At 42.1% G+C, this 22,428-nt stretch overlaps 1 protein-coding gene across 11 annotated transcripts in view; it reads right to left on the reverse strand.

Annotated features, from left to right (window-relative positions):
* The window catches only part of U4-U6-60K (U4-U6 small nuclear riboprotein factor 60K), a 91,508-nt gene that overhangs the window by 66,381 nt on the left and 2,699 nt on the right, over positions 1 to 22,428 (reverse strand). For all 11 annotated transcript variants that reach the window (XR_010564965.2, XM_065434430.1, XM_065434432.1 and 8 more), the window contains exons 5-7: positions 11,703 to 11,847; positions 6,006 to 6,180; positions 536 to 630 (exon numbers count right to left, since the gene is read on the reverse strand). Coding sequence is in view for 10 of the 11 variants with exons in the window: in XM_065434430.1 (XP_065290502.1) it covers positions 536 to 630; positions 6,006 to 6,180; positions 11,703 to 11,847 (415 nt within the window). In the remaining variant the exon portion in view is untranslated. The remainder of the gene's footprint in view (positions 1 to 535; positions 631 to 6,005; positions 6,181 to 11,702; positions 11,848 to 22,428) is intronic.

Here is a 22,428-nt window from a genome sequence, read left to right on the forward strand (position 1 = left end):
CGCAGGCTTCGCGCTTGCTGCCCAACGATATGGTGGTGCAGGCATTCAAGAAATGTTGCATTAACAACTTCTTGGACGGCACTGGAGACGGCACGTTGTGGTACACAGGCAGTGAGAAGCAGTAGTCTTCGGACGAGAGTTCAGACAGCTTGAACGAATGAGCAGGCAACGAGTCTGGTGGCACCAGTAAATAAAACAAGTTTTCTGCCTTATACTTTTTATGTTGACTTCTTTGCTTCAAGGTAAGGGGTCGACCTATATTCTGCCTCAACCTATATTCCGCATGTTACGGTAGCCAGGCTGCATAACAAGTTGCAAATAATAATAAAAAAAAATGTTAATGCAACCTTAAAGAAATATTTTTTATCAACACAAGACCCATGCAAAACTTGAAACACTGATGCTGACAATCCACTAATCGCCATAAAAGAAAACAGCATGCCAAGGGTAGCATCATGGTAAACTGATAGTAGCTGCCATGCTTGGCGGAGTGTCAGCAACAGTGGCACGTACTTATACAAATGAAAACACTCACCAGGAAGACGTTGCTAGCATTTGCGAGTTGGGACTAAACTCGCAAAAGGAGATTGGGCGTGTATCCCCAATTTGGCTGCAGTTGATATTCAAAGACTGCAGAAAAAAAAGATTGCATAGGAAGTTCAGTGCCAGCCAGAAAAGTGTAAAAATGAAAACATGTTAAGTAGTAATTGCTACAAAAATATACTTTCCAGCATGGCATTATAAGATAGGGCAACACAGCTTTCCACTACCGTTAACCTAGCTTGAAAATCGACCAGCTCCGATTTAACAAGCGTTTTCAATGTACAAGTCACAAAAACCTTACATCCAGAAAAACAACCCTTAGGGCTGAATTCCAAACAAAAGTAGTACAGTTGACGTTTGTTTTTCAATCTCGACAGGACTAACAAAACTGACTGAATTATCAGGCAGGTCGCAAGATGCACGAAAAATGCCAAAGCACGCCGCTGCTTCATCTGGCAGTGTTTGTCTAACACACCCCCAAATCGAACAGGCACCTGCTTTGTGCACAAAGTAGAAAACTAATGTACAGTAGAACCCTGCTGTTACGTTCCTCATTGCTGCATTTTCCCGCCTGCTACGTTGTTTTCATCCGGTCCCGGCATAGCTTCCATAGGATCCAATGTATCGTAAAAACCGGAATATAAGTCCAACTTTTTTTAAAAAACCATTGCGAAAAGTCGACCCTCGTCTTACATAACGGACATTGGCGGAAAAACTATGGAAGTCTTGCAAAATTGGGCGGATAAAGTAAAGAGCCGCCTTCGCCATCGCCATCAGCAGTAGCGCGGCGTGGCGACATTGTGGCACCGCCAATTTGCATTTACATTGTCACAAAATTATATTCGTTAAAGGCTGCTTTTTCACATTTTGTTTCAAAATGAGCGAAAGCCGACGGCAATTCACCGTCGCCTTCAAGAAAAAGGCGATTGAGTGTGCGGAAGCCCACGGCAACCTCGCTGCACAGCACGAATTTGGAGTATCCGAAAAGAGCATTCGGTACTGGCGGAGGCAGTAGCAGCAAACCAACAGAAAACGTCATCCTGTGGGCGGACCGCAGAACTGGAAGACAAGGTTGCGGAGTTCGTCCGAGAGCTGCGTGTAAGATAGCTGCCTGTGACTGCCGAATGCATACGTTTGAAAGCGGTAGAGATTGCGCATGCCTCTGAACTGGGCAGCGAGAAGCACTCGTTATCTGACTGTAGTTCTGACGACTCTGATCAAAGGCGTTGCTCTGATTCGGAGTAGTGCTTGCGCGCTTCTGCCCTTCTGTGTACTGAACACCCGGCCAATTTTTAACAGTACCGCGTGACCATCGACCCACGTGTTTGTCAGCACGTTATCATCACGGCACAGAGCGGCGAAATAGCAAAAGTAAGCGCACGTGTACACATGCGCATATTTTGTTTGTTTGTTTCATTAACGGCGCTTAGCGCCGTTAATAAGGTGCTGACAAGCACGCGGGTTGACGGTCGCGCAATACTGTTAAAAATTGGCCGGGTGCACATGCAAGCAGCATTTAAATAAATACTGTCACTATTGTGCATGAGTCGCATTTGTTTCAAGGTAAGGGTGTCTTTCGGTACTTTTGCCATAGAAAAAGATTTTTTTCGTTTTTAGAATTAGTTAGCTGGGGGATCGACCTATATTCCGGTCTGACCTATAGTGCGGTTTTTACGGTATAAGGAACCCCGCTGTTACGTAGTAGCTGTGAAAACGTTCCCGCATGATACGTCGCAACTTAGCACCCCGAACCCACTTGGGCTAAAGTAGGCAACACGCTCCAACCGCCATTTTGGCTTCTGACTAGTTTTGGCCGGGCTTGGCCAGGCTTGGCTATGGAACTGGCTGCAAGAAGCCGCACGCCAGTTTGAGAGGCCGCCACTAGGTGGCCATTTGGGAAAAATGCTCTCACTATCATCACTGTGATTATGGCCACCGCATGGTTGTCAGACGGGTCGACTCCTCTTCCATCGTGCTATCATCATCGTGAACATACAACGACTACGTCGCCGTGGATGCTGCAATTGTGGCGTCAGAGTGTCAGAGCATCGCCGAGATCGTTGAGAACTCGGTCGCGAGTGAAGCCGTGGACTGCGATGACAACGAGGAGCACGAGCCGCATGATGCCAGGGAGTTGTCAAATCCTAGCTTTGGAGAAGCCGTCGTGGCTCTGGACTTCCTCCGCAGGTACGTCGCACCTCACGGCGATACTGACAGCAACGTGGCCTTCCAGGCTATTGAGAAACGTGTGGTGATTTCTAGCAAGCGAAAGAAACGGCAAGCCACCATTCTGGACTTTTTTAAGTCCTAAGCGCACTCTGCGGAAATAAGTTGTCTATAGTTGAAGCTGCACCTTTTTCATTCATTTTCGGAGCTTTCCTCACTGTTGCGTTTTTCCGGCTGTTACGTTTTTTTTCCCCCTGTCCAGTGAAAAACGTATGAACGAGGTTCCACTGTACTTCTTACTTTCAGCATGACTTGTCACTGCTCTTCTTCCCATGTTGCCAAGCGAAAACTCTTTCCGCATAGTACAGTACACCATGTTCGCGTTACTTTCAACGGGCCTAACCCAGGCTGCAAATGTTTCGGATTTGTCCAGTCGTGGCCGAAAATGTACTTGAATGCCGCGATACTTGTCACATCAAACAAAGCTTGCCTGCGGCACCATTGCAATGATTAAAACTAAGTCGATTCCGAGCAGAGTCAATAGAAACCCAACACAATTCGTTACTTTGTACGTCTGCCAGTATCGGCAGATCGTGGCAGGGTGCGAAGCTATATTGCTCCTCTGCTGCACCACCTGTGTGGCGTGCGTGCACCCCCCGAGGTAGAAGATGGACGCTTCTATCAAGGCATTGCGCAGGAAGAGTTTATTTGGGACTTGTATTGAAAAGCAGAAGCGTCGCAACTAGTCTAGCCCACAACATTTTCTGCCGCCTTGCTGGAGCTGCCTACAGTCTCAGAAAGACAAACCTTATGAAATTGCCTATGGAGACTTCATGCATAATGACAAAGGAGACAACACTTCAGTGACGCATGAAGTAGGAAATTTCATAAGGTTTTTAGACTTGGGATTGTACCATTCTCCACAAAAGGTCTGCTGGAGTTACCAGCCGAGACACAATAAGCCAGTCCTACCATTTCATTCTGCTCGTTCAAAACTCGTAAAATGTGCTGTTGTAACATGTTTCAATAATTCTATGGTGAAGTCATGTGACCACAAAATGGAAACCAGTTTCAGAGATCAGGCCAAGCGCCTGGCAGATTCTGGTTACTCTATGCATATGCTCACCTCAGCTGCAGAGGGCTTGAGCAGGAAGTATAAAAACGCATCGAAGGCAAGCAGTACCACTGCTAGAGCAAAGAAAGTTGCTGTGGTACCATACATTCATAGTATTTCAAATAATCTCAGAAGAATAACGGGGTGGACATGGTTTCTCTGCCCCTGAGCGTCCACAGAAGCTATGCAAACAGGTTAATTCAGACAATAACAAAAGGAACACATGTTCTACTCAACATCGCAAACAGTTTGTAACTTGGTCTCAGTACGTAGTCTACGCCATTCCAATTTCGTGCGGAAGAATGTATGTTGGTCAAATTGGCAGATGCATCAATGAGAGAGAAAAAGAGCACCAACATAACGTCACTAGCGTAATCCCGGGCCATATGGGCATTCACTGCCGAGATTGTCCCTGAAAACCCATGTTTGAAAGTACTTCTATTTTGCATAGGGCTCATAACAAGATGAAAAGGGAGATTGTGGAGGCCTATGAAATTGCAAAATTAGAGGAAAGGTGCGTGAGCAAGCCATCAGTGTCGCTATCTGAAAAAGTGATAAGATTCCTCCGTTTATTGTTACAACTATTGCAGCGTATGTTTTGATCATGCCTTGGACACATGTACAGTTCACCGACATACACCACAGAATGTTCTTTTTTGTAGTCTTGTTTGTTTCCACTTGTTCAGTATATACAGTTAAACCTCGATATAACGAAGCCAGTAAAATCTGCAATTTGCTTCATTATATCGAAATTTCATTGTATTGAAATTTGACCTTTTATGCATATAAGTACAGTCGTCGATCCGATTTTCCTTACATGGAAAGGGGCCACAGAATTTTTCGAACTATTGGGAAATCGAAGAAAGCAAATTTGAATTAGAAAATTCATTTTGACAAATTTAAGAGTCCGCGACGAATGACAGTTTCATGCCACGCACGTCAACGATAACTTCTCAGCTGTACGACTTAAGCGAAGCCAGCCACGCTTTTTCATGCCTTCCGCCCCCGCAGCTGATAGTGCTGCCTGCACTGGGACGAGGTGCTATCAGGAAATGTGCCAGCAGTGGGGAGTGAATGCTTCCGTCTGCCTCACGCTCCAACGGGTCACCAAAACTCGAGATCACGCAACCTCCAATACTAAATGTGCGGTAAGACAGCTTACATGGGGCCACGCAGTCTTGGCATGCCCACTCTTTTCACATGAGGCAGATTACCTCTAAAGCAGGGTGCGCGGCTGTGTATGTGCTCAGCTGCACTTACAGCCATAGGCAGCCACAGCCCAGACGCGTGCCAAAAATCGAGACGCACGCCAACTTCTCTCCCGGCCCCTCGCGTCACTTCATCGCATCACTGCAAGCTCGTTCCCCTCCCCCTCTTTCTCTTTGCTTGCACGGGAAGGCGGCACTCGTGAAGTCACCATCTTTGTTGTCTCACCCTCACACATTTTCACTCCCACCTAAAGTACTTATTGCGCAGGGCGCAATAGAATCTTATCGCACTTGTACTTTATACAGAACATGATGCAGGTCCACTTTGGCGGTCACTGTTGTCATGCGGCACAGGATTTGCATGGTGCGTTTGCAAGCAGCCACTTGTAATTAAATTACCGAACGATCTATGTCAGCGGAAGTTCCCATTTATTGTCGCGGCATTGCTTAGCGGCAGAAGTGAAATTTCATTATACTGAAATCACATACAAACACACTACGTTATATTGAGGTTCTAAGTACACGGTGTTCTATGAGCAAGGGGCTAGGAAAATGTAACTACATTGTTATATTGAGAACTTTGTTATATTGAAGTTCGTTATATTGAGGTTTAACTGTACTTAGTGGTTTGTGCGAAAATAAAGCCTATAGTTGAAAGTTAGCGCCGTCTCAGTGTACCCATTTCTTTCTACGTATTCGTTCAGTAGCGCTTACACATTCTATCATGAATACAGTTGAAGTCATGTGGCACTCTTGCCATTCCAAAACTATGGAGAGTGACAACTGCTCAACTCTTCTTTTTAGCATCACAAAAATAGTAACCTGCATACTTTTAACAAATGCTACACAGGACTCCAGAAGCCCTTTCTTAGCACAGTGGACACCTTGCAGCTTGTTCACTCGCAATTTCAAGCAAGTGACAAGTGTCTTTTGTTCCTGTAAGCAGTAGCAGGAAATAGTCGGATGCAGCTTACTCTGAGAGTCTTGTACAGTTCCTGCCGCTTGGCGTGCAGCTGTGAATCTGATGCAGCAGGACCTTGGGCTTTCAGTTTCTCTTTGGCTGTGGCGATACGGTGCCGAGCACGAGGTAAGGAGAAACGTGCTATCCAAAGACGGCACTCGCGCAGCTTCTCATTACTTTCATGATACCTGCATCCATGAGAAAGCGTTTGGATTTGTAACAAGTCACTGTCTGACATACAACACACAAGCACCAAGTTACAAATTACTCTTGCTCTTCTGCTTAAAGCTTCTGAGCAGCATGACACTGAGGGAAAAAACAAGAAAGTGCAAAAACGGGAAAAGAAAGCAGAAATGGACACAGCATCAGCTACCAACTGTCATGTCAATTGCACTGAAAGAAATTATATATATATATATATATATATATATATATATATATATATATATATATATATATATACACGAGGAAAAAGAGAAATACGAAAGCCCAAGACCCTGTAAAGAGAGAAAAAAAATGTTTAAAAGGGGGAGGGGGGAACCATTTTTGTATTAGTATTGGCTTCAACATAACGGACACAGCAACTTGTGTCTTTTTTCTTGCCCCTTTCTGTTGCAATTATTATTATTAATAATATTATTGTTATTATTATTATTATTAGCTGCTTGGTAATTAGCTCACCTTTTGTATTTCCAAGCATACTTTTATTTTTTTTACCAAAGCAGCTTAACTTCAAGAACAAAAGAAACTTGGAACTAATAAAATGCTTCCTGTATCTGGCTACAGTTGCAGAAAGTAACACTGAAGTCTCAAATAACAGATTTGCAAGTCAATGTTATACAAGCACTGTGTTTCTCTTAGGAACTATGTGCTTGCAATTACGTTGCAAAGCATTATTCAGTGCATCTTTAAATAAAATTATTAATTTCATTCTGGCATACTGTGATCCTATTGGGCTACAGAAAGAGTGAGGAGGAAAACAAATACTAAAATGTTGGTGGACCTAAAAAAGGCAGATAAGGCACTGGTCAGGCCAACAACGAAAATATGTTATCAAAGCAACACATCAAACAGCACAGCTCTTTAAAAAATTGAAATGCAAATAAAAGAAACCAAGAATGCAGACAGGGTGGTGCAAAATGTTAGCTGCAAATTTTTTCAATAGAGCTTGGCAAAGACAAGGAACAAGTGGAACCAGATAAGCAGTTCCAAATGTCAATGGAGAGGGAAAAAAAATCTAATTGAATATATTTGTTTGCGGAAAGAAGGGAGTGACATTAAAATTGTGATGTCGATGAGCTGTGTGAAAGTTATATTTGCTGTCAGTGATGGGGCAAGTTTTTCTATCTACAATTGCATGCAATAATGGTTAAGGAATAGATATACTGGCGACAAGAAAGTGACAGTAAGTTTACAGATTAGGGAGCTGATGCCAGCAAAATCTGATGCAATCTGATGCCAGATTAGGGAGCTGCCAGCAATTGCAGTCATACCTGTGGAAAATGAAACTTAAACGTTCAAAAAACATTTAAAAAGCACATTCTAGCATCAGGTGAACTAACAATTTATATAAAATCAGCTTGGCAATCTTTAGGTGCTGAAGTTAATTGGTCCGAAGATAACACATTTTTGTATAACTTTATAACAATTTTTTTTGTGTTTATACTGCTACTTTTACAGAAACATTACAGGAGTAACAAAGCATGATGAGATTAGTTTCATGGCAAATGACATCATAACTGTTTTCCTAAGGTTTATATTCGTCTGCCGTGTATCACACACGTACCAAAATATGAGAGAGAATCATTGAGACAATGATGATCACCTATACAAGTAATTATGTAAAAGAACACAAGTATCAGCACGTAGTAGGATTTAGATGCAACTTCGCATGGGAGGTCATAATTTAAGTTGAAAACAATACAAGATTACGGATTTATCCCTGTGGTACCCTTGAAGACAAGTTAATAAACAAGGACTAGATTGAATCAATATAAATGAAGTGGTAACAATTAATAACAAAACTGGAAATCCAAGATACTAACCAAGCACTATTTAGCATGGTGTCAAGCTTTATCAGTACTTGGAACGTATTACGGTACCAAAGGATTCAGAGAAATCTACAAAAATAGTGTCAATTCCTAGGTCATGTTTAAAGATGTCAATGTTTAATGAGAAAGTTCAGTGAATTCTGTTACTGTGCTGAATGCGCAGTGGTAACCCTGATGAAAATGCACTAAAACTTCATTTATTTATAGGAACTCCACTATATGTTTCTGACTAATATGCACTAACATTTTACATGAATAAGTTCTAAGGAGAATAGGTGTATAATAAGACCAGACTTTTCTGTCATTGGCTTTATGAAGTGGGAGAAGAGAACTTCTACCTACTTTTAAACGGGTGGCACAGAGCCTGAATTTAACAATTTCTGAAATATGATAGCTGATACTAGAAGGTCTATAGCGAATATCATACCAAAAAGCAGTTACCAGGCATTTGCATTCATTAGGATATAAGTCTGAACTTAGACACGGTAAGACTGCAGCATGCGCAAATAACAAAGTACACAGGAAGTTAGCAAACAAGCGCTGACTAGCAATTCATGCTTCCTGTGTTCATCCTTTGCACGCGCTGCAGTTTTACCATGAATAATTATCAACTCAGCCAGCTTTCAGTTATTCTGCAATTTAAACTTAGATTTAAGATGCCTTTAACACTAAATAAAATATTAAAGAAAGACACTTGGCCTTATTTGATTAATATGTCTCTCCATTATCCAGGACAAAAAGACTGAAAATAGGAATTATAAATCATAATGGGATCACCAGTATTAATATTATCTATGGTAAATGAGGAAGTAGTAGCTTTGCAAGATGAGAGAAGTCCAAAATTTACAAGTATTGGATTTAAATAATTTAGACCAGCTGCACTTTGCATAAGACATCCTTAACTGCAGCTGTTATTAAATAGTGTTTTGTTTAATATGAAGAACAAGACACATGCATCACTGCTGTTTGAAGAATTTGAGTGCCTTAGTTTATGAACTCGCTGTAAAAAATACAATAAAGTACAAGTTAAGCAAGGAAACTTAATCTTTTTTGTTTTCAAGGAATGAAGCAACCAATACACAATTTCACAATTCTCTTGCAGCAAACGAAACCTTCAATATACAGTATTATTATATTGTTATTGATTCACCAAATATTAGAAAATTATGCCCTTTGGCAACAAAGAGCTGCACAAAGTTCAATAGGTCATAGTCAGCAAAGCCATTATTGCTCAATTCAGGTAACCAAATCACTTGAGGCTAAAAACAAAAGCTGCATGAATATCATGCCTCAAGTAGCTAAAAAAAGAGGGCGGGGGGAGAGTATAACACAGCATTACATAAATATTGCAACTAAATCAACTTCTGAGCAAACCTAAGTTGATAGTTATCAGACAAAGATTAAAAACTTTCGTAGGCATGCCTAAGAATATATCATATTTGCGTACCTGCTAACCTGTGCAGTTTAAAATTCATAAAAATCCAGCAGACATGATAAAGGGGGTGTGACAGCACGCATTATTTTAAAAGATTTCCCTGAACACATGCCTTTGGTGGGATACATATGCACTTTTTAAAAAAAATTTACCTTTAGATGCAAAACACATGCAGCAACAAACTAAAAACAGCACAAATTGAAAAGTAATTGACACTGTTTATAGATCACACTGACTATAGCGACATTGGTGTTACCCAATGTTTCTGCTTCCGGAATTTCAATAACCTTGCTCAAAGCACATACCCCTCTAGTATATGGCATCTTGCACAGCCATAAAAGGTATCCTCAATTTCTTTCTTATATGCTTTTTTTTTTTGCAATCTTTCGCCACCCAATCCTTCAACAACTTTAAAAGATTTTCACAATCAGAATCTACTTTCCGTAAAACTTCATACAACATCTGTAAAACTGTAGAACGAGCACAAATTCATAAACTTTACAAAAAATTCACAAAGCTGGCAGGTATGCACCTGCTCCCACAAGTTCTGTGCACTGATTTTTTTTTTTTTTTTTTTTTGCTACTTAAACTGGAGCCTCAAATTTCTTGTGGCAGCAATCCCAAAAAGGATGTGCTGCGTTTGTGGCAACAGTCAATGTTCAGAGTAAGGCACATGGCTCGCACAGCATTGGGCAACCTTATAAATTAGCTGCAAGGTTTTCACTTTTGAAAAACTAAACTTTTTTATCATCGGCCTATCTATGTCAATGCAAGACAAAGGCCCGTCCCAACATCACCAGTTACCCTTGTCCTAATCAGGCACTCATTCTGTTATGCTAGTAGACCACTTATCTGCTCTACACATTACATGGCCCCCCATGTTGAACTCCACTCCTTTTAATCTCAACAGAAACACCAGCTACACCTCTATGCTATCCAGTACGTGCTGCCTCCTTTCTGTCGATTAATATTACACTTATCTTTTATTCTATTGCTCGCTAGGTACTTAGCTTCTCAAGCTTCCTTGTTATTCTCAAAGTTTGTTATACAGGTTAGAATTGGTAAGATGGATCGACTGCACAATTTTCAAGAATATTGGCAAGCTGCTGTTCATGCCTGCTCATATGCACTCCAACCCGTATTTACTTGGCTGGAGATTTCCTTCTCGTGATTCAAGTCCTCTGCAGCTTCAAGTTGACTACCAATGAATTCTTATTTTCTTTCCAGATAACTGAACATTATTTTGGCTTTTTGCACATACTAATATTTAAACCTACTCTCAGACCATGCCAGTTCAGGTCCTCAATCATTTGCTTGAAGTCACCTCCAGCATTGCCACACAGGACAATGTCATCTGCAAACAGCAGATTGTCAAGATATGCCCTGTTAATCCTTATACCTAATCGTTCCCAATCTGGCACTTTGAATGCTTGGATAAAGTCAAACTCGATTATAAAAAACCCTGTACAGAGAATTATGCTCTAAATCAAACACGAAAAACTTTTTTATTGATATTCATGCACAATACCTCCATTACAACAACCTTCACACTGGATATATCGAACTTTGAATGCCCACACCCAGCGCCATAAAGCTGACTGCCGCATGTGCACCTTTTCTTTAGCATGCTTCTTTAAAATTTATTATAGTGTTTACCATTTGGACTGCTGCATTGCCTACGTGTGCTGATGCAACATTTAGGTCAGTGGAGGGTTTCAGCATGATCACAAAGTTTTGCATCACGCTCATGCACTACATCTGCAACTGGATTGAGCCTAGTTGTAGGTAATGAGAGTATCAAGAAAACATTAGAATAGTTCACCATAAGTGAGTTCAGATGTATCGAATTACTTCATATATATCAAACTATTGCTAATGCACCAAGCAGTTTGTAATAATCAGGTTTGATTGTACTTCCTGACCCCTAGACTGTCTCTAAACATGTGCAAAACCAAGCTCTTTAGAGTGCCATTTAAATAGCAGAACAAGGCTGAGCCAGAAAGACAAAAGGAATCGCAGACCTCCATTCAGGACTTTAAAAGCACATAGTTATCTAGTGCACTTTAAAGGAAGCCCATCACACGAGTAAAGCACCTTGTTGGACTTGGTCCCGCAAAATTGAAAGCACAGCCAAAAGTGATCTATCAAGAATGAGGTCCCACATATTGATGAATTAAGTGCCCAACAGCGTAAATCCTTTCTTCCATCCAAATGACAACTGTACCAAGTTGTTTCGTATGTGTCCTTCCGCAGCTCTCGCTCTCTCTCACGTTCTTCTTCCTTCTTGCGCCGTATTGCATCTTGTCCAACCAGTGCCAGAAGGTGACGCAAGCGTTCCCGCCGGTCTGCAGGGCCCTCCCCAAACAGGCCTGCCCAAAAAAATCGGAAGAAAAAAAAAAAAGAATCAACTGATTTTAGTCAGGTAAATGAACACATTTAGAACGAAAAATTTTCTATTTGAAAATGCCCTCCTCCCACATACTTCACAAACGTGTAAATACACTGGCCTATTCTCTGCCCATTGAATGGTGGTTTCAACAAGCTCCATTTCGAACATGTTTGAAAGTACTATGACACAACAGAAGTAATTTTGCCGCAGTTAACATGGTATGTCACAGGTAGTTCGCAATTAACTTTGCTTGCAGAAAGCACAAACATTAGGTTCCTATAAACCTCCCTAGTAGTTTTGTTCTAAACTTTATTCTGCATGTAACATATCATCTAACATACATAGCTATACTCCCATTCAGATACAAAGAACTCACTCCAGTGAACAATATGAATGTCATTGTACTGTTTCTTTAATCGCCCAGCTTTTAGACAAAGCTTGAATTAAAGCTTATTGTACAAGCACTTTACTTTCCTGCCTTCACAATAAGAGATATACAATGCAATTCTTCAGAAAGCAAAGAACAAAAGTGTAATGCATGTATCATGATATCAGAGGCTGCACTCAACCATTTCCAGGAATACTGCTATCAGTGCATGACCAACTGGATTAATCAATGTAAACATGCACAACCAGCTGGTAAACAGTTTCCAAGTTGTGGAAATCAGACAATTGTTTATGACACTTTTGGCCTCCTATTACCGTAGAACCTTGTTGATACATTCCTGTTTGTAACACTTTTCCTGTCTTGCACAACTTGTGTAAGCATGTGTATCAGCTCTCATTTACATTTCTCTTCCTGGTTGTTGCATCCAAAACCTGCTATAAGACACTACTGATGTGGCATCATTCATCAATCTGTACTTTTCATGGTGCAGGTGACAGTGACAACCAGACCTGGTTAAGTTGACATTACATCTTCCTGTATCACATGTTCTTTTTCGGTGGTCCCCTAAAAACACATCAATGGTGTCTACTGTATACCCTCTAAGAGGTGCAATTCAGCATTGCCAGGCTGAACATGGCATCCACCATGGTCACAGTACGTTTAAACATAGGCAAGCAAACAACTCCTCTCATCCATTTACATTCTCTTAAAGGGCACTAACTAGTAATTTGGTTTTAAATAAAGTTGTTTTGTGTTGCTCAAGCCTTTCTTGCAGCTAATATCAATATTTAAAACTAAATATGTGAAAAGTACCATTTCAAATCATCAGGATGATATAACAGAAGTCCCTGGGATCATATATTTTTGTTTATATTTCAGAAGTTAAGATGCCCTAAGTTAAAGGGACAGTATAGCAAAACACTAAATCAGTTTAGACAGATAAACTGTTGTCCTTATTTCGAAATAATAGGTTGATTATTAGAAGAGAAAATGAAGATCAAAGTTTCCGCTTTTGAATTTTGCAACGAATCCCCAACGGAGTTACATTACTGCGAAGTGATGAATATTTAAGTATTTTTTTGTATTTAGGCCCCGTTGGCTCAGCAAAAGTTCCCAAAACTCACCATGTTCAATGTTTGGCTCCTTAAAAAGACAGTGTAGTTTATTTTTACTCCGAAAGAATTAACTAAGCTCTAGAAGACGCTGTCAAGATCCATGATGTCACAGCGAACTGGTGCAGGAACTTCAAGGAGGCACTGCCGCCGTCCTTTATCGCACTTTTTCTGGCTTACCAAGCATCTTATCACGGTAGGAGTGGTGTTCTTGTTATTGTAAATAGGCAATTTACTGATACCGAAGAACTCATTCTTCTCTTTAGTGTCCCATTAAAAAGAGGATACCTAAGCACTTATGAGTTGTGAATGCAAAATCACTAATGTCCAATTAAACGCTGCTGAGCAGTCCAAGTTATGAACTACTCATGGGCAAGCAAGCGCGTTAAGACACTTGGCGCACTTTGATTTCGCATTACCGATGCACAGTTAGAACGCAGGCAAGAGCTTGCGCAGCCAAGCGTCCAAGAGCGATTCGGCATTGCAGCAATGCCCTCTCCTCTCACTCAACACGTGGTGCGCTACTGTGGCAGCAGGTGTACCCTTTCGCCCGCCCTGCTCCGTTAAGGCATGCTCATACCGTGGCATTGCGGCAAACGGGAACTTCATCAAGGCGTGCTCGTTATGTGGCATCGCTGCCGATGGAAATTTAGGTGCCGTTTCACTTCGCTCAATGAGCCATTTGACACTTTTGCATCAATAAAGTATGATCCATCACAGAATTAAATCTTACTACAGGCACAGATTTACACACCCTGCAGTCTTCACATGTATACGTATGCAGAACAGGTACACAGTCAACTTTCGTTAATTCAACCCTAATGGGACCAATGAAATTGATACAATTTACCAGCAGGTTGAATTAAACAAGATGCAAAAAATACTCCAAAACACACCACTGGTTAATTTGGCAGTAGTTGCCCAATTCTAACATGCCCTGGAGTCAAACACACACATGCTTTCTACGAGTCCAAAGTAGGAAACAAACGCAGAAATCACATTAAAGCGCCTATACAATATAGAAATGTAACGTGCACCCAATTTTTTAGCAAGAAGAATGGGCAAGGTTCTAATATTTGTTGCACAATGGCAGCCAGTTTTCTAAAGTCAGCTTTGCTGCAATACAGTCTTGATGCGGTAATGCATATGAATACCACGAACACAGTTTTACATCCAATGCGCAGGCAATTTTCGGCCCAATTTTATTTTAAAAAAAAACAAAAGCAGTGCATTAGAATTCAGACTAATACAGTAATTGGACATTGTGAGCTACCATTACTACTTCAATATCTTCCTAGGCCAGGCCGAAAATAGGCATTTTCGGCAGGAGATTACATGTGTTCAATACATTCAGCGTCCCCCAAGTTCCACTGAGACATGCTGCCACTAAAGGGGTCACTATTGGGGTCACCATAAGTGTCGCGCACATGCGTGCTGACTGATCAAGTTCAAATTATCCAGCAAAGGCCAATCTTTAAGATCAAAATAACGAATATTTGGGCCCACAGAAACGCATGGGCGCTGGCTGGGACCTTTGGTCAAGATCGAATTAACCGAAAAATTCAATTCACCAGAGTTGAATTAATAGAGTCGACTGTACAAGAATATGTACGCCACACCCAGACATGTTACAGCATGTGAATGTGTTTTGAGATTATAGTGGCGATGCAAAGGTTGCGACTTGCAATGATAGGAACAAGCACAAGTTTACCCCATAAATAAGTAATTATATCTGTAAATCAGTAATGAAGCTTGTGCAAAATTGATGGGCGGTGACATTCTGCGGCGAAATGCGTCATCAGCCCTTGAAAATCGTGTCTATTTCTAAACAAATGTACAGGCCTCCGCTGGTCTGAACAGTTACATACATTTTTTTATTTCTACATACTTTTTTTTTCTTTATTTCATTTATTAAGCACAAGTAATTTCCCCTATGTTGTCTTTGGTGTCAGTGTTTGTTGGCTTCTTATGATATACATATATATAGTCACATAAATGTTTATTTCCTATTGCAAATTATCTCTATTTCTTGTGCATTTGTAATTTAAAAATAGTTTTATATAGAAGTGACAGTGCCTACACACAAGGAAGCGGAACTATTAGATGATGGAGCGCGGCCATCTCGCAAGCTTCTAACAAGTACAAAACCAACCACTGTACAGCACTGACTGTACCCCGCAATGACATGTTGGCATCTGCACGCCAGCTGACAGCGAGTTTTCAAAATGACCACGCTAACGGTGCAATGTGCACCACCGCCTGCCTCAGCTGACTTGATCCATTCGTCTATTGGTCAGACACACAGGTAGCAACGGTTTCCTCCAAGATGCCCTCTCTGGATAACAGAAACAGATCTCGAAAGCTATGACGTCAAGGTTGCCATGTTTTATTCTGTCACCAGATGGAAATTTTCCAAAACAGAAGTGTCCATGACACTTATATACAGCAATAAAAAGTTGTTGCGGATGTTTTTTAGGCCGCAGTCTCAGCATTTAACAGCTATTTCGCTGCCTAATCTGCATGTGTTTCGAATTGCTGATTTCTATTGCCATCAATACCAGTTATCACTGTTGCTGGCATCCGTATACAGTAAGTAGAAGAGACTTCACAGATCAAAAAATTACATTTTAAAAATTTCCAGACATTTCCCGGATGAACTGTTGCAGATACAGATGCTTCAAATAGTAGGCTTTCCATGGCGCCAAGAAAAGAGAAATGCTTGAAAATCGGCTGTCAGTCCTTTTAAAGGGCCCCTGAAACAGTTCGGACAAATTTTGTAGACGCGTAGGGTACAGCTAAAGTTAATCATTCGCACCATAGTTTTTGTGAAGAGTAATATTAAGAGAGCTACGGATGATTACAAGTTACCCTCCTCCATAGCCATGCATTTTCTCAACTTGTTCGCCAAGTGATCGGGACTAAGCTCCGCCTACACTGGCTCTGCGTCATGATGGCACGCCGTGTCGTCTACTTCCGGTTCTCTAGGAGCGTGCGCGCGAAGCCTCTCCAACCTCTCCGCCAGCCAGCTACTTGGCAGTCGACCCCAAGCGAGAGCTATCGAAGCAGCGTGCATTGCGAGCATTCTGTCACAGCACCAAATGTGTCTGGTATTCTGGTAACCACAGGCGAGCAGGGCATTTCAACGGATGGTTGAGGCATAAACTCAAGCTGATGAAGCAAATTTAGCGTAGACGTACGTGAGTGGCCTGATCGGTCTGCACGGTCCAGCCACCTGTTGGAGCAGAGCTTAACCAGCCAAACAAAGAGCTAATATTGCTCTAACCAAGCATAAAACATTTACAAAAACAGCATATAAACGATTACGCTCCTGCGAAAAATTTACAACAGTAGCAAGGAAGAATACACTTCGTTACTGCTACTGTGGTTGAGCTCTGTGCCACTAGATGGCTGCACCATACAGATCATTCACATTTGCACTTCTGCTCAGCCCGTGAAATGGCATGGTCAAGCAGCCAGGCCCTGTCGCTTTGCGCTTGCATTTACCCGAATACCGGACTCGCGAAACACTATTGTGGTAGTAATCCTCCAGTATAAAGTGACGGCCGCAAACACGTAAATCCTGGCGCCCATCAGATACTGATAGTTCAATGCGCTGCAGCTACTCCGCCCGTCTGCTGCCTTGCAGGTGGACACTATGTCGCAGCTTGGCATACTGCCAGTCACTACGTTTGTAGCCCACAATGCAGCAAAGCCGATTCATGGTGCTAATGAAAAGACTGAGACCAACACTGACCACGGAGCTCTCGTCATGACGGAGCACAATGTAACACAAGCAGACAACACTTGCTGTGTACCGAAAGTGCTTAAGTGTACTGAGAAATTGTTCTTCTGCATATTCTTTCTGTTACTTTCTTTTTATAGAAAGAAATTAACTAACATTCCAACTATTATGAATATCTGTTCACCATTAGGTTGGAAAAATTATCAATGACGCACCCTGGGCACCCAATTGGACAGCTCGCCCTACTGACATCATTAGGGCAATTTACGTCAAATGGGTAGGTGCGGCTGAAAATTCAGCCAAGCAGTGTGCTGTGATCGGCAGTGATGCACATTTTTCAAACCTTATTATAAATTACACTTCACGCGGAGCACTTAGATGGGTCAATTAATGATCAGGAGGACCTACTCTAACGACTCAGTATGTTTGTACAAAATCGTTTCGGGTCACTTTAAAGGGTCCCTCATCAAGTCTGGCCATTTTAAGCAGAAAAGTGTAGTAACAGACACAATAGTGTCTGCAAGGTATTACATCACTACACTTCGCAGAAAGGGCTGAAATTTCAAACCAAACGCCGTTTGCCCTTCTCGTGAGTGCCACTCTCCAAGCCAGAGGGTTGACATGTGTGCAAGTGAGCCTATGTACATATGTGTTGTGATGTCGCTCATAGCGACACGACTTCTAGAATTATTCAAGGCAACATCTGTTACTTGTGTGATCTGTTGCTTCAATAGACGAATTAAAGTTTTGAGAGATAATAAAACACACAAACCGAATGTCTGTGTGTTTTTGTTTTACTTCGCACTGCAGCAAGAGAGATGTACTTCTACTTCATGTGCTTGTTCCCACGTCATGCAGTCGTGCCTGCAGACACCGAAAACTATGTCATTTTCTACCGTGTTCCAGCACACAATCATGTTCTGTGATCCGCTTGTGTCTACCTCAGTGCTCGTGTAGCACTGACTTGTACCACTAGTCATCAGGTGTTCTCATGCACAGCCCACAAAATCATGCACTGCATGGAACAGGACAAACACAACAGCTCGCGCGCCACACCGTCAGTGGAAGTGCGCCATGCAACAAAAAGGCGGGGGAAAAACAAAAGAAGCTGGGGCCTATGATGTATGCGTCACTCAATCTTCGAGCGCCAGTATGGGAGTACACGGGGAAGGAATTTCGCTTGCGGTGGCTAGATGGGACCAGTGGAGTGTCTATGTTGGGGTGAAGCTCACCTCCTGAAATCATGGGTTCGCAGCACTGAAATATTTCTATCTCTGCTATTAATGAACCAATCTGAAAAATTCCTGCGGTAGAACACTCCCTAGAAAGCACGCAACTACTTCCAATGTATAACAGAAATTTTCTATATGGCCCGGTGAGCGGCCCTTTGAAGGGACACTAAAAGAGAAACAAGATGAATTCACTGTCAAAGTATTATTTCAAAACTTTATTTTTACTAACTTCGCGGTAATAGGTTGATTACTAGAAGAGAAAGTGAACGTCCAAACTTCCTTAATTTCGTGATTAACCCTTAGCACCAGAATGTCAGTGCGACATCAACAGGATATCAAACTGAACCCAAATTAGAATTTTTTCTAGAACTGAACCTGAACCAATGTTCTTTGAAAGTGCCTGAACTTGAACCAAAAAAATTAACTTTTACTGATCTGAAGTGAAGGCGCTAAAATGACGGAGGACAAAGAAGAAGCACACACACACACACAAAGCGCCACTTCCAACAATGTTTAATCAGGAAAAAACACCACTGATTTATACTAGGAGCGCTATCACAGTTTCTCGGGGCGCATTCGCGTTCAGGAAAAGCAGTTCTTTGCGTGACAGTGATATGGATGCAACACTTATGCAGTTATCAGCTGCTTCAATGATTCTTTTGGCCTAAATTATTAATCTCACCCATTTGTCATGGCTTCTGGCAACCACAGCGCAGGCGTGGAAGTCTGGCTTACATTTGCCATTTCTACGATTAATTGCCAGGTGGCCCTCCCACCCATTGTTCCCAGCTGCGGCGAGTTTTGTTATACAGATTGACCGCCTGGAAGAGGCAGGCTATCCGCAACCTGTTTTAGTCTCCGTAGCGGAAACAATCCTGAAGTCGCGAACCCGCCAACCGGACCAGGAGTCACCACGCAAAAAAGAAAAAGTTGCTGTCATACCCTACATACACCGCATGTCGCATAATTTGAAAAAGATCACAAAGCGAGCTAACGTAAATGTCGTGTTTTCTGCCCCGTGCAAGCTCTCTAAGCTCTGTAGAATGACCAACCCTTATTCCCGCAAGGCACCGGCCTGTGCTACTAAACACGATAACAAATACGTAGATTGCCAGGCAAGAGTTGTTTATGAGATTCCTTTAGATTGTGGTAGAATGTACGTGGGCCAAACAGAGCAGTGCCTGAATGACAGGCTGCGGCAACACAATAACAAAGTGAACAATGGGAGGGAGGGCCACCTGGCAATTCATTGTAGAAATTGCAAATGTAAGCCAGACTTCCACGCCTGCGCTGTGGTTGCCAGAAGCCATGACAAATGGGTGATATTAATAATTGAGGCCAAAAGAATCATTGAAGCAGCTGATAACTGCGTAAGTGTTGCATCCATATCATTGTCACGCAAAGAATTGCTTTTCCTGAACGTGAATGCGCCCTGAGAAACTGTGATTGCGCTCCTAATATAAATCAGTAGCGTTTTTTCCCGATTAAACATTGTTGGAAGTGGAGCCCTGTGTGTGTTTCTTCTTTGTCATCCGTCATTTTAGCGCCTTCACTTCAGATCATGCTTAACCAACACACCCAACTATCCATCCTAACAACTGTCACTGGTTTGGCATGAAACGATTCAAGCATACTGGGCAACAACAGGTGCTCACCAGACTCGCCATTCTTTGAAATTATTAACTAGTTCTGTACTTGAAGCAGCTCACTAGCAGACTGTTTTGATTCGCAAGTTGCGTTATGTGCGAATATGGGAATAAAAGGTGAATATAGGCTGGTAACTACAGCCACTTCAGCCACTTCAGCAGAGACAATTGTGCTTCTGAACTTGTCTATACCAGTTGTGTACCACAGCCAAAAAGTTGCGTCAGAGGCTCATTGGAATCTCCATTTTTGTTGAAACTCCCAATGTGGCCATTAGGTCAGCTTGTTACTATAACTAGATAAACCATAAAACATCCACACCAGGATGCATGGAGATCAGAAAGCATGACATCCTCGAGGAGAGAAAATAAGAATATCAGCAACTTCAGCTGCATGGCTGAATTATTTATCTATAACACTGTGGTTGCCAATAGATACAGCCACTTTCCCAGTGCATAGCAACAGTGGCTATAAACATGGTTAAAACACGTTGGCGGGCTAGTTAGTTAGAATCCATGGTAGAGTGTATAAGCGCGACTGGACGAGGACGAAGAAAGAAACAGATACACAGACACAGCGCTTCACTAGCAGTGTCTGTGTCTGTGTACTGTTTCTTTCTTCGTCCTCGTCCAGTCGCGCTTATACACTCTACCATGGCTATAAACAGCACTTGAAATTTGCTTTTGTTACAAGCAATAATTCAATGCACATTCGGCACCTCTAAGCAGAGCACAACACTCATAAAGTCGCAAGATCTTTCTCGGGGCACAACGTAAATGCATGGTTTAGATTTTTTGGTCTACCATTATCCATGCGGGGCTCAAACCATCTTTTTTTATCATTCAAGAGTATCAATTTCCTCACCTGCTTATAAAAAAGCAGCAAACTCAGCAAACTGCGAATTGCTGGCTTCTTTCTTTGGTACAGACTGGAAGTTTGGAGTTATAAATGATGTAATACAATGTGAATTTGCACTGTCTTTGACACCACAAATATGCCACTATTTGCTCCCAACCAGTCCTGTACTAAGTACCTGAAGCAGCATGAAAAAAAATGTGCTGCTGTAATGAGGTGTGGAAGCTATGTAAACTCCACACAGAGGAAGCAGTTCTCACTAATTGCTTTTTTTGTTATTATGAACATGAAAATTTCCTTGTCATGTGCAATCCATTCCTCAATAGCAAAAAAATTCCAACAGAACCCATCTCACAATGACTGTCAACGTGATACGTATTCAAGCAATGCAACGACACGCCATATTGCAGAAGACACATTTATTAATAATCTGTAGTGGTCGTTCTGAGATTTCCATCACTTCGGCTACATGAGACATACACTGTCCCCGGTATCAGCCCACTTTTGATACGCCTGTCACTTGCCAGGGTCAGCCATGGCCATGACAGCATGGCAATGACTGTATTACGATGACATAATGACGGCAATATAATGACAAAGACGGCTAAAATGAAGTGCCTGAAATAGGCAATGAATACTAGGGCCCTATAACGTAAAACTATTCCAATATGTTTTTGTTTCAATCTCCTGACGTCGAATTTGCATAACTGCCGACGCAAGCATAGCGTGATGACCTGCACGGTTGTTAAACACACTAATAAAACGCTCTCCTCGTTTATAGGAGGTCACTTTTGCTTGCTTTAAAAACGAATAACATTGCCTACACTGAGCGGCTTATCTTACCTAATTGGCTGATAAGAGGCGAGGAGCACGCTCAAGTGGAGAGGGATTCGATGGGGCCGAGCCAGTGCACTGAAAAATTTATGACCGGATGAAGAGGGTGGTGCCAGCGTCTGCGATTGGTTCGTTTTCCCTTACTTAGCTTGCGGTGTCTGTTCGAAAATCACGGCAGCATGCAACGGAAGGTTAAGAATGCCACTAAAAGGGTTCCCGAGCAAAGAAAAGTTGGCTGAGCGAGGTTGTAAATGTGCCGAAAGTGCTCGAAAATGTTACACGGCCACACAAAAAGTTTTATTGTAGGCAAATAAACCCGTGCTATCCGGCAGATGCAAGTAACCAGTGCCTGAGCGATCGGCGGCAGCCATCTTTATTCCTTTCAGAACAGGGCAGCCTGGGGCTATTCAGAGAAAAATTCAGTTTTGTTCGGCATACTGATGCATCATTAACACGTACACGTCACTTTGACGCAATGAGTTTTTGCGTTTTGTGACATCGCGTGACAGGCAGGTGAAGTGGGTGCAGCCCGAAAACTTTTGACCAATACCTGAGGGCTAATGGCGAAAAGGTGTCGAATCAGAAATAACTATTTTTCTTTTGTTCAGTCCAATCATGCCTAATCAGATTGTACACGTCATATCAGACGGGGAGCTATCGCGGTTTGCGTGAAGTCGCGTGACTGACAGGCGAAGTGGGGGTGGCCCAAAAAAGTTTTTGACCAATGGCGGAGGGCTGATCACAGAATTGGAAT

The sequence above is a fragment of the Dermacentor albipictus genome, chromosome 1 (assembly GCF_038994185.2).
Source record: "Dermacentor albipictus isolate Rhodes 1998 colony chromosome 1, USDA_Dalb.pri_finalv2, whole genome shotgun sequence".
In the NCBI taxonomy this organism is placed as follows: Eukaryota; Metazoa; Arthropoda; class Arachnida; order Ixodida; family Ixodidae; genus Dermacentor; species Dermacentor albipictus.